This window comes from Copadichromis virginalis, linkage group LG7 (assembly GCF_057382275.1).
Source record: "Copadichromis virginalis isolate Kocher_CV1m ecotype Utaka linkage group LG7, C_Virginalis_male_GT1.1, whole genome shotgun sequence".
NCBI classification, from domain to species: domain Eukaryota; kingdom Metazoa; phylum Chordata; class Actinopteri; order Cichliformes; family Cichlidae; genus Copadichromis; species Copadichromis virginalis.
This window is the reverse complement of record NC_140624.1, coordinates 9,761,979-9,775,415: the sequence shown is the minus strand read 5'-3', so window position 1 is coordinate 9,775,415 and position 13,437 is coordinate 9,761,979. Positions and strand designations below refer to the sequence as shown.

The 13,437-nt window shown below is 40.7% G+C and overlaps 1 protein-coding gene across 1 annotated transcript in view; it reads right to left on the bottom strand.

The window, feature by feature from the left end:
• The window catches only part of shank3a (SH3 and multiple ankyrin repeat domains 3a), a 255,418-nt gene that overhangs the window by 177,001 nt on the left and 64,980 nt on the right, over positions 1-13,437 (bottom strand). Inside the window, exon 3 of the mRNA XM_085461600.1 lies at positions 188-696. Coding sequence (XP_085317726.1) covers positions 188-493 — 306 coding nt within the window. The 5' untranslated portion in view covers positions 494-696. The remainder of the gene's footprint in view (positions 1-187; positions 697-13,437) is intronic.

Here is a 13,437-nt window from a genome sequence, read left to right as displayed (position 1 = left end):
AAGAGCATGGGTGATAACGATAAAGAGAAGCTGACGGAAAAGACGAAAAATTAAAAGCTGACGATGTTTAAAAGGACAGATAATACATAAAGCCAGCAGTAGAGAGGTAGAAAGCACCTATTCAAAGAGGAAGGGGGAGAGGCAGATTACCTCTCTTTTATACTCTGGCTACAGAATGAGCTCTTACCGTCTGCTGCAAGTCTGGGATTCCAATGCGGATGACCACCGTGTTGCCTGTTGGCTCCTCCATGGGTGCTCTTGCACTGTTGCTACGCTCTGCACTGGGACGGAAAGCCGGAACACCGTGAGGAACGGGAACGCCACTGTCCTCTTCCCGGGAGCTGCTGCTGTCAGTGCTGGCCCCCTGGCTGCCGTTTGCTGCGTGTGTGTGAGGGTGTGTGATTGTGTGTGAGTGTGTGTGTGTGTGCTGCTGCTGGTCCTGCCGTGGAGGGCTCGGTGGCTCATGTTTGCCGGCTGCCGGACGCAGAGGCATGCTCCGTGTTAGAGGCTCGGTCTATCCGTCTCTCTCTCTCTCTCTCTCTCTCTCGTTCGCTCTTGCTCTCTCTCGCTCTCTCAACACACATTCAAGCACACACACTCATACAGTCAAACACACACGCAACACAAGCACACGCATACACCAATGGCTCTCGCTCACACTACACGCACGCACCATTTGCAGCATGCATCACTCGCCTGGGAGAGAAAAAAAGGGAGGGAGAGAGAGGAGGGTAGCAAAGGGGGAATGGGCAAAGTGGAGGGGGTAATAGGAGATTACAGAGGGTTGGAGGGTAAAAACACAAAGATAAGTACCCAAGGCAACTTGAAACTAACACTCAAATTAATAATGCAGGGCAACTTTGAAGAAATAACATTCACAGAATAGTGCAAAATCTCTTGTCTGCAACTTACACACAGGATCACCCTAATGCTACTAGCAAAAGCTGAAAACGAATAATGGAGGGACAGCATGAATAAACAATTAGATAAAACATTTTCGGATCATTCGCATTAACTATAGGCGTGTTTGGATAGCGTTAATGACAGCACCACTGCCAATTAATTCGTATAATGACCTCTGCACCCATTGATGTTGCAATATTCATAATGTGACACAGCTGTTGTCACACACTGTTGATCTTGCTGTAGAGTACTAACACTATGGTAATATTAGGACAGCGTGTGTGCGTGTGCGTGTGCGTGTGTGCGTGTATGCTGGCAACGGGAGGGGGATGTTTGTTCAGATCAATGCGGGGCAGGATTTGGCCTTCATGCTTCACTTTATCTATGGGGGGTGTCAGTGATCAAAAGCCTCCCTGGTAAACAGCAACACACAAACAGAACAAACTGCCTTTAATGTTGATGGGGTTTTCGTGGGAGTTTTTCCTCATTGAGGGCTATTTTCATACAGGTCCTAAGGCCAAAACAAATAAACATCAATCTGACCTTGATTTCCATCTAAATGCTTTGTTAAGCAGGGATCCCGAGCGTTTCAAAGTTTGCCATTGTATATGAACAAAGATGCATTATTATTACACTGACCAACATCAACTTGCGTGGCCCCTGTTCTCACATTCAATTGAATTCAAAACTCCAGATAACAGCAGAAATGCTTATCTGCTGAGATTAGTAATTGGACTCTGTGAGCTGTGCTTGAATATAGTCAGTTATTCACACCACAATTTAAACAAGTGATCTCCTCATGGGAAAAAAAATGTGCTGTGAAACATTTGCAGCAGGTCTGTAAATTATTAACCGTGATGTTAAGTCAGTGCTATGCCCCATTGTGTTCTCACTGACATCCTAGTTCAAGCTGACCAGACGGCCCCAAGACAACATTTTCTTATTAGGTGGAATTTAAAGAGAGCGCTTGAATGAGAAAGTGATGAAAGCAAGCGGATATCGCGAGCAACTGAGTACGTGTGCATATATGCAATAGTTTGCAAAGGTTTTAGGCATTAGTGGATTGAGTTGTTATCCGTCAAAGGATGTCCATCAAACAGACACCAGATTCTACAGTATAGTAACAACTCTAAACATGTATCCAGCACCATCACATCACATTGAAGCATATGAGATAGAGAACAGTCTCAAGACAGTGTAAACACACAGTAAAAACTGTAGCAAGTTTCTTAGCAACGACTAGGGCAGCATACTTGCTGAAGAGCTTGAAAAACTGTACACTTGATATACATTGTATGACCAAACCCTAGAGGATTTCTGTTTACAGCACAAATACTGAATAAACACCACCTTGAAGGCATCCTTCATTTATTTTTAGCAATAAAACTTTTTGGTCTATATATATATATATATATATATATATATATATATATTAGGGGTGCAACGATACTCTTATTGATATTGAACCGTTCGATACAGTGCTTTCGGTTCCGTACGCATTTGTACAAATTTGTAATTTATTTGATCAGCTTTCCTTCTGACGATGCTGTCTGCGTTGAGCGCTCAGTGAATCTGCGTTCGACTACTCCGCCTAGGCTGCACTGTCAAGCGCAGATCCACTGAGCATTCAACACAGACAGCATCGTCAGAAGGAAGAGTGCAGGGCAAGCTAGCGAGACAGAAGTTAAGCTCTCCTTGCAACATGGCAAATTGAACCTCCCCTACCCTCATTCAGATCTGGCGTTTGGAATTATTTTGGTTTTCATGTGACATATGACCCTGAAGGTAAGCGCGTCATGGACTAAAGTAAAACAGTATGTTGGATGTGCCACGCAATGCTGAATTGGCCGTCTAGCCCCACGCAGTGGTAGCTCGTTAACGGAGATTTACCGTGTTGTGGCGTTAACGTCATTTCAACGAGATTAACGCTGACAGCACTAGTGGGAACACAACGAATATGACTGCACATTTACGCCGACATCATCCTAGTGCAAAGACAAGTGGAAGCAGACAAAAACAACAAGCATGCATGCTACAAACTTTACCTGAGTCATTTAGACAGCCGTTAGCACATGATTCTCCTTATGGGGACCTGATATGTTTAATATTGTGGCGAGCTCAGACAAGGAGGAGACGGAGGTATCGTTTGGTCTTGCTTCCCGTGAGCTAGCCAGGGAGCACAGCCGTTTATTGACATCTGCAGAAGAACACTGCCGCTAGCTAACTGCTAAGCGCGGCAACCGCACAGCAACAACAACACACAGAGCGCCCTCTGACCCCGGAAGGACACACCGTCGCAGCGAGAGGGCGTCACCCGTCACTATGGCAACATAAACAAAACATAACTGTACAAACAGAACCCCGAACAGCCCTGACCCGCTACATAGCCCCCACCTAAGGGGTCAGTCGTCCCCGACGACCCCATTACCCCACACAAAGTCCTGCAAATGTCCAGGTGCCTTCTTTTGGCGCACCGGCCGGTCACGACCGGCGAGGGAAAAGTCACTCGGGTCAGAACATGGGGTACCACCATCATCCCACTTCTGACACCAATGTGGCGAGCTCAGACAGCGAGGAGACGGAGGTGTCGTTTGGTCTTGCTTCCCGTGAGCTAGCCAGGGAGCACAGCCGTTTATTGACATCTGCAGAAGAACACTGCTGCTAGCTAACTGCTCAGCGCGCAACCGCACGGCAACAACAACAACACAGGGCGCCCTCTGACCCCGGAAGGACAACGTCGCAGCGAGAGGGCGTCACCCGTCACTATGGCAACATAAACAAAACATAACTGTACAAACAGAACCCCGAACAGCCCTGACCCGCTACAATATGCTGCTGAGAATATAGCCCAGAAGAGGCGTATAGTATAGCTTTTATTTTGGAAAGAGCCATTTCTCTGTAATAAACTCTCTTTTCCAAAGATGAGTGATTCCTCAATCAGATACAGGTGTTACCGCGCCAGATCCGCGGCCCCGAACCGTAGTAAGGAAACCTCTGGCAGTTACTTGAAGGTTCCGTAACTGACTCGTAGCCGGTGTTGTGCCAAAAAGTGATTGTCTGCCAAAAAGTGATTTCCAGTGTTTCTGTGTATTTTTTATGTGTAATATCTTTATGTATGTTCGTAAATAGACTTCGGTGAACAGGGGATACAAAGGGGTTACATAAAGAATTAAAAATTATCTGTTTTTTAAGTATCTTTACAACTTGTACTTACATTATAACCAATCCGGTCCTTTATCCCCACTTAAAATATTTTTACAGAACTATTGTAATATTTGCTGCCATTTCTGCTGTGCTCTTGGCCAACTTACTCTTACAAAATACATTTTTAATGTTAATGAGATTTTTTTTACTGCATAAATAAAGGTTATATAAAAGTCGCTGCCAAAAACTGATTGCGGCTTGTATCTTGCTACACGAATGTTGTTTGTGGCTCAAGATGACTTTATGTCATCCATAAGGGATGCATTTGACATATGTTTAACATATTATAGCCCAACAAGTTACTTATAGCACTTTAAATATGAGCAATCGCTTTTTGGCAAATACCGGAAATCAGTTTTTGGCAGACAATCACTTTTTGGCACAACACCGGCAACAGCTTACTATACAGGTCAACTCCGCTAGCAAAAAGATCGAAGGAGGCGTAGGAAACTGCTTCACTGAACTTTATTTCTTTTCTAAGGCATGAACACCGTGTACAGTGGGCTGAAACAGTTTACTCACAGCGAGCATCGCCGACACAACTCTGGCTGTCGAGGGAGTTATTATATTCCTTTTATTTATTTTCTTTTCCTCTCTTCTGTAGCTAACCGTTACTTTTTCCCCTTCTCCGCTCTCTCTCTTCACACACACACCAGGCAATCCCGCTACACACATCCCGAATACATTTCCCATCAGGCTTCATCCTTAAAGGGCCATGCCTGTAACACAGGGCTTGCAAAATCGCTAGCCCGACGGGTTAGCGATTTTTCCAGCCGGGCTACCAAAATCTATCTCTGCCCTGCCCGTCGGGCTATTGTAGGAAGGAAAAATATATGTCAATGCTTTTGCATTCTTTCGGAAATGTAGCTGGGTAATTATGTCATTGGCATCGGTGAGCCACTGTCAATATGTGACATATTGAAATCGCGTTTGAATTTGCGCTTGTTTTTTGCTTTCACTTTGCAAACGTCCAGGTGCCTTCTTTTGCACCGGCCGGTCACGACCGGCGGGGGAAAAGTCACTCGGGTCAGAACATGGGGTGCCACCATCATCCCACTTCTGACACCAATGTGGCGAGCTCAGACAACGAGGAGACGGAGGTGTCGTTTGGTCTTGCTTCCCGTGAGCTAGCCAGGGAGCACAGCCGTTTATTGACATCTGCAGAAGAACACTGCCGCTAGCTAACTGCTAAGCGCGGCAACCGCACAGCAACAACAACAACAACACAGGGCGCCCTCTGACCCCGGAAAGACACAACGTCGCAGCGTCACTATGGCAACATAAACAAAACATAACTGTACAAACAGAACCCCGAATAGCCCTGACCCGCTACATAGCCCCCCACCTAAGGGGTCAGTCGTCCCCAACGACCCCATTGCCCCACACAAAGTCCTGCAAATGTCCAGGTGCCTTCTTTTGGCGCACCGGCCGGTCACGACCGGCGGGGGAAAAGTCACTCGGGTCAGAACATGGGGTGCCACCATCATCCCACTTCTGACACCAATGTGGCGAGCTCAGACAAGGAGGAGACGGAGGTGTCGTTTGGTCTTGATTCCCCATATATATATATATATATATATATATATATATATATATATATACATATACATATACATACACACATATACACACACACACACACATATACACACACACTAGGGCTGCTCAATTAATCGAATTTTAATCACGATTACGATCTGGGCTTTCAACGATCATTAAAAATGACTGAGCCGATTATTAGCCCCTCCCTAATTTATCCGCGACACCTTAAAGGCCGGTCCGTGAAAATATTGTCGGGCATAAACCGGTCCGTGGCGCAAAAAAGGTTGGAGACCGCTGATTAAGAGGACCCGAGGGAAGCTCGGAAAGCTAAGCAGAAGTTATTTGGAGAGTGACTGCTGTTGGTTGAAAAGAGAGTTTAAAAAAAAAAAAACTTCAGTGGTGTTGCACACTATTTTATATTATTTTTTTAAAGTCATTGTTAACCCTTTAAAGCCGGTCAGAGCAGCACGCTCCGTTTTGCGTAACTATTTTTAAATCCCTGTAGAACCTGAACCGTGTAAGCTAGCGCAATAATTTGTTTTGCATATGAAACCGGAGGAGTTGTACTTACATCTGATGCCATCAGCTTGTCCTCGGTCATGGTTTCGTTCCACATATAGCTTTGCAAAAATTGCATAAAAAGCGCTTGCAGGAACAAAAACATAATATTCCAGAAACACGCTTTGCCGTTCCTATCAGCTGTTCATAACACTTCCCACAGTGAAATGATGCACATGCTGTTTTCTTTGCAAATTTGCATCATAGGATTGTTTTTTGTTTTTCCTGCAATATATAAAAATTGCTGTATCTCCAAAATAAAACTATGAAGACACTCAAAATAAATTTCCTGTGGTGGGAAACTATTTTTTGCAACTTTATTGTATTTAAAGTTTTGAGGGATAAACCTCTTAAATTTCTCCAAGTAGAAATATATGTAAACAAAACAAAAGCGATTTTCAATTTTTTTTGTAGTTTATTGCACTTTTTTGCAATTTATGTAATTACTATGGACTTAATGCATACATATTATTAAAATATGGGCTATAACAGTTGTATTGATGTATAGCAACTTGAAATGCTCCCACAAATGGCACTACAGCATGTAAAAAAAATAATATGAGCTCTGGTGGACTTGGTTCTATAGTAGGTCTTAAAGGGTTAAATAAATATCGTCAAATAATCGTGATCTCAATTTCAGTGAAAATAATCGTGATTATCATTTTTGCCATAATCGAGCAGCCCTAATACACACACACACACACACACATATATACACACACACACACACATACACACACACATACACATATATATACACACATACACATATATATACACACATACACATATATATATATATATATATATATATTATTTTTTTATTTTATAATCTTAGATAAAGGTACTGACCTGCTAATTTAATTATGAGAAAGAGAAGCGCAAGATTAAATTCCATGAGAACAAATAAGATCTACCAGTCGTTAGACATTTTGATCTTTATCCTAAAAACATGGAAGATTCTGATTTTGAGATCCATAAATGCAAATAAAAAGCTAAATGCTATTAGTTAACAAATCTTCTTGAAGGGAGACATGAGTGGGACAGAGAAGGAAGGGAATATAGTTACAATCTTTGAAAGCTTCAGTGTATCTCACGGGATTTTCTACGATGGGGAGTTTTAGCACACACACTGCATCACGACATCAGAAAAGCCTTTGATTCCTGTCGAGAACTTCTCAGCATAAATAGTTTAGAAGTCAATCATGCTGCTATCTTACAGGTTCAACAATATTCAGCACTCAACAGTGCAAGGGCTTCATTCTGTGCTGCTTGGGAAAAGTAAGCATCAGGCTGCATATGAGCCTCACAACTGATAACGTGCTAATTTGGAGGCATATATTTGCTTTCAGTTAAGAGAAAATCAAATATTAGCAGGTCTAGGTAAATAAAATAAACCCATTTGCAAGGTTAGATGAAAACAAGGACATATTCTAAAATCGTTCCCATACTGCAAACTCTAACACCTCTGTCAGCAGATCTGAGTTAGGGCATGCCTGCACTTGCCTGTTTTCACAGTAAGCACATATCAGGAAGTCATCCACTTCAGACACGCGGTCATCACTAGAAATACTTTGATTTTGCTCCCTGGGCTGAGCCTGAGCGGGACACATGTCCTAGCTGTGAATTACTTGCCCTACTCTCACAAAGACGACAATTAGTCATTAAACAGATTTTGTACTAGGGTTAGTCATCTCCAGGTAATGTAGAGTAAAGTTCATCTTCAATAGCTTAAATCACATACCGGTATCTATGTAATAACAGAGGGGTTACCCAGCACCAAGCACTACAGAGGCTTAGATGCAAATCCGCTGCCAATGCTGGACACTTCACAGTATGTAATCCCATTTGCTCCAAAGAAAGAGTATGGCAGGTTGTCCTAATGCATTACAGCATCAAGCAGGTCACTCCAGCTTTGTGTAACTTTTGCCTGCCAGGTCTTATGGGTACAGAAAATTGATAGCATTAAACCTTGCTGCTCAGCTGTGTGTTATTGGTTGTTATTAGTATTGGTTAAAATGGGTTTTACAGGCTTAAAACTACATTAGGACATTTCAGAGTACAACACTGTTTGGAATCCAACACTTTTGAATTTTTCAAAATGACTGATATCCAGAATAATCGAATTTAATAGACGTGAAATAGCAATAGATCCCACATTAAGTCTGTGAATGTGACAAAGAGCCCTAAGTTGGCTTGCCAATAAGCAACGATTCCCCAAAGATATCTGGGGAAGAGCCAGGCAGACATTTCATCCTACTTGCATCATGCAAGGATAAATTGTGTTGGCAACAGCGCTTGAAGAGATCTACATACCAGGAATAAGTTATCTAGTAGAATAAACGGCAAGAAAAAAAAAAAGGAACAAATAATTGTGGTTAAATCATTAACCAGAATAAAACTCTTCTTAAACTTTTGACTTGATTTACAAATGGAATTTGATTTAATTGCTACACCTACTTCAGTGCTCTCACAGAACTTATTCTGAACATCGCTCCTCACACATCAGTGGTAGCATTATGGAACATCACATTTGATCCTGCTAATTAAAGATCTATCAGCCTCACTTACTATCAATCTTATTAACTGTATTTTTCAATCTTTTAAGTCTCCTTAGTCAGAATTTCAATCCGATATTTCAGAAGTGATCAGTTTTTGGTCAAGCTTGAGTTTCTAACCATTTGCACCGAGGTTGCAAAAAAACCAGTTTTTCTCTGCTAACTTTACGAGAAATTACTTTTGCAAATATGCAATGCAAAATAAGCTTCCAGTCCTGATGGATTTCCTGTCAAATTCTAGAAGAAATTTCATGATAAATTAGCTCCTCTATTATTTGTGGTATATAATAATTCCTCGGAACAAGGTTCTTTGCCACCCTCCATGAACCAAGCTGTTAGCTTTTGAGAAAGAATAATATTATGCAGTTCTTACAGACCACTCTCCTTAATAGGGTGTTAGCACTTTGGTTGGATAACAGGGATTTTTTAATGGCTGCCACCTTTTCACCAATATGCACACTCTTTTAACTCTTTTACTCTTTCAAATTACTCTTACTATTATTTAAAAATGCTACTCTAAAACCAGAAGACTAGATTTGATAGAGCAGAATGAAATTACCTGTTTGCTCTACTATGTAGATTTGATCTTAGTGAGAAGTTAATTTCTTAGATTTCATTACTGAAAAAGCTACATTCAGAGGACCAGAATCAACTTTTGGATTATTTCCTTACCTTGATGATTGAGCATGCATCAAGACTTCTTAAGTAAAGCTTTTATTACTTTATGCATCTCCATGAACAAATGCACTAATGCTGTACAACTATTTACTGTGTACTATCTCATTGACTACCCAAAGCTGCCCTTTATCTCCACTGTTATTGGCTCTTGCAGCAGAACTGCAGGCCATCTTACTGAGGTCTTCACCTTTGTTCATACCACCCCAGGAAAATTACCTGTCCTTGACAGATTGGGTTCTTTCTATAAGATATTAATTGATATATATCTTATCTTATTCTATCTAGTAAGGTAAATGTTTTCATAAATGTTCAGTAAACGTTTCAGTAAATGTAACCCGAACCTTAACTTCTCTAATGTCCTTTAATTATTTTTCCTCTGATCACTAAGACTAAATCTGACCTACAAAGACAGCGTAATCTACCATTGTCTTCTTCTTAGCCTTAGAATTAATCAAGGCTGTTTTTAATGTTTTCATTTTATCGAAACAATTCTTCAAGTCAATTGATCAAAGCATTGCTTCTTTCCTGTGGCGTGGGAAAAGAAACTAGGATTCACAAATCTTTAGTCCAGAGGTGTAAAGTCGGTGGGAAACTTGCATTACCAAACCCACCATTACACTACTGGTCTGCACATATCCATAAGCTGACATTTTGATTTAGGTCCTCGGCCGTCCCCTGTTGCAGAATGGAAAAATCCTGCGTTACCTCTTCCCTTACAGCATTGCTCACTTTTCCTTTCCCAACCAACCTCTCTGGTTTTACAGATAAACCAGTGGTAATAGCAATCATAGGTTTAGGCAATATTTTAAATTCTTCTCAGCTTCCTCTTTAACTCTTTCACGCATAGTGGTCACTACAGTGGACAGCTATTTAAAGCTATTTGTGTCAGTGTTGATGGTATACTTGCACATAAACCACTACATTGGACACTGATGTGTCACTCCATACCCTGCCACCCACTGGTCCTTTAATGTTACTATAGATGTATAATGTGTTTCATTGCAAAGTGCTTCATACAACCTCAATCAGGATTTTTTCAGTATTCAGTATTTTTATTCATCCTTTCATGCCTAAAGATGAATAAAAAAGACTTCAGAAAAAATCCTGATTGAGGTTGTCATAATTCATGCATGAAAAGGTTAAAACCAGTAAACCATTTATTTCGCCCATCGCTGACAGATGTCACCTTATCCATATGGCATAGTAAAGGCCCTAATCACGTTTGCGACATACTGTATAAAAACAATGTTTTTCAAGTCAAATAATGTGTAAAAATCACCTTTTCTTGTTTTCTTTTTTTATTATTATTATTATTCCATTTTGTTGGAAACTTGTGCTTTCTACATTTGTTGTTCACATTTACTTAATAAAAACAATTAAGACTGAAAAATAAAAGAATATGTTCCAGCTTTTTTTACAGCCTTGTACAGTCAATCACCCTACAATATTTTAGATATTTGCATATGTTTTTAAAGGGTACCTTTGTGACTATTGTGAAAATAGCTGGTGAACTAAAATCACTGAGGACAGAAAACATTTCTGCAACTACTTTGATTCCAAACTTGGTACCTGCTTGAGTACCAAGAAAAGTACCAAATCAACCAACCAGCCTTCTAAATGTGAGGATGCACTGGGTTTTGTTTGTTTTCCTTTGGTTATCACTAACAATAAAATGCTTTTGGTTTTAGACATCTTACCAGACAAAACAAGCAATTTCCTTGTTTTCATGGAAATTCTCGTATTTATTAAATACAACTTGACCCTAAATATGAAACCAAGTTAATTAACAAACAAACTGTGGCTTAATTAAAATACAATTAAAAACTTACTGCACTGTAAAGTCTTTGCAGATACAAGCTTTCATATATGTTTAACCCCATGCTATGCTACTGATAAAAGCACATATTCAGTGAGTACTTGGCAATGATTCAACTACTTAATGAAATAGCTGGACCTTGACTTTAGCTTGCAAAAAAATGACATTGGCTTATCAACAGCTGAATATTCTATATTATCAGTTGTAACCTTACTCTGTATTTGAACAGAAACTAAATGCTGTGCTAACCCCCTTATAACATATTTTTATTCCTATGTTCAACATTTTAGTCACTGGTTGCTGTTTTAAAAGTGCTTTATAAATAAAGTTGGCTTGGCCTAACTTGGCTAACCTAAAACATACATTCAGGTTAAAACTATAGTCCAGATTCTCTTACGCTCGTATCTTGGGAGCATTAAGAGAATGGTCTAGAATTATAAAGAGGCTAGCACCCATGTCTCAGCTAACAGCTCCTCTCTCTTCAGCTCAGATCTCTTTCTCCCTACCCCCTCTCACACCATCTCATGCGCTCCAGTCCAGTGAAAACAAAGTGAATAATTCATGACTATACAGAGCAGCGTGTGCATGGATCCAGTTCAATGTATGTGTGTATCTGAAACATCTGCCGAGCTTCAACAAGAGGAAGTTAAACTAAAATCCACTGCAAGCCAGCAGCCACCTTTACCTGTTTCCCTCTAAAACATCCACGCTGGACAAAACTGAGGCGTGGGTAGAGGGAGGGGCAAAGGTAGCATGAAGCAGAGAAAGAAGCAGGGAATGTGACTGAAATAGTCAGTGCGCCAAGAAAAAGTAGAGAGAAGTGAAGCATGGAAGAAAAGGGGAAGTTAGTGGGGTAACAACAGAAAGAGGGGAGTGGGAGAGCCTGAAAGAGGGTGGGAGAGAGGGAGGGAAAGATTACATACACTCAGACACATAGCCACATGGCCTGGAGTAAATGTGATAACTGTTCACAGACCCCATCAGAGCCTGCTTCACGCTCCTCTACACCTGGTAAAGCAAATGTCATGGCCACTCACAAACTGAAGTCACCTAGGGCCACACACACACACACACACACACACACACACACACACACACACACACACACACACACACACACTTTATCTCTCTGTTCCAGAAGACATTTTCTTCATTTTTATTTATTCTTTCTTCTGTTCTTACAACAGTACCTCCCTTTCTTTCATAGGGAATCCAAATTAAGATGACGCATTGGTAGCATCAAACAAAAACACAGGATGTGGTCTTAACTGTGTGCTGTGGTGTTTCTGCATTATCTGAAACTCAGAGATGATTTTTAACACAGTCAGACGTAATGGGCTAATCTTTCTTTCAATTGAGCTCAGAAGACGGTGGGAATTTAATTTAAAATAAATAAAATAAATATGCTGAATCTAATTTTCTTAGACATCCGCTTCACAATTATACTTAACTTAACTTAGCATAATAAATATGGTTTGGAATAATATATCAAGCTTTGATTCGATTTCATTTCTTATGAGTTCTTATTAGTTTTATTGGCTACCAGTCTATTGGACAGGTAGGAAGTTGACTAACACACAAAGCAACAAGGCAGCTTTATATTTAGCAGAACTGATATATAAGATAACACTAAGGAAAGAGAAAAGGGCTTGCATCACTTTGCAAGGCAGGAAAAGGTGTGCAGCAGGTTAAGGTGATGAAGGATAGAGATGGAAATGTACAAATGATTGACGAGAGTGCGTGGAGACGACAGGAGGAATACTTTGAGGAGCTCATGAATGATGAAAATGAGAGAAAGAAGAGGACAGATGAAGGAAAGTTAGTGAATAAGGAAATACACAGTATTAGTAAGGAGGAAGTGAGCTCAGGTATGAAGAGAATGCAGAATGGTAAGGTAGTTGGTCCAGAGAAAATACTTATGGAGTTATGGATGTTTCCAGGAGAAAGAGAAGTGGCCTTTTTAACAAAATTGTTAACACAATCTGAGAGTCTTGTGATCTAGTGAGACCTGCTATGATGTGTGGTTAGGAGATGGTGGCACCAACAAAAAGATAGGAGGCTAAGATGGAGGTGACAGAGTTTCAGATGTTAAGATTTTCATTGGGAGTGACCAAGGATGTACAAGATTAGAAATTAGTATATCAGATAAAATGCTTATGTTTTTTGGATGTGTGAAGA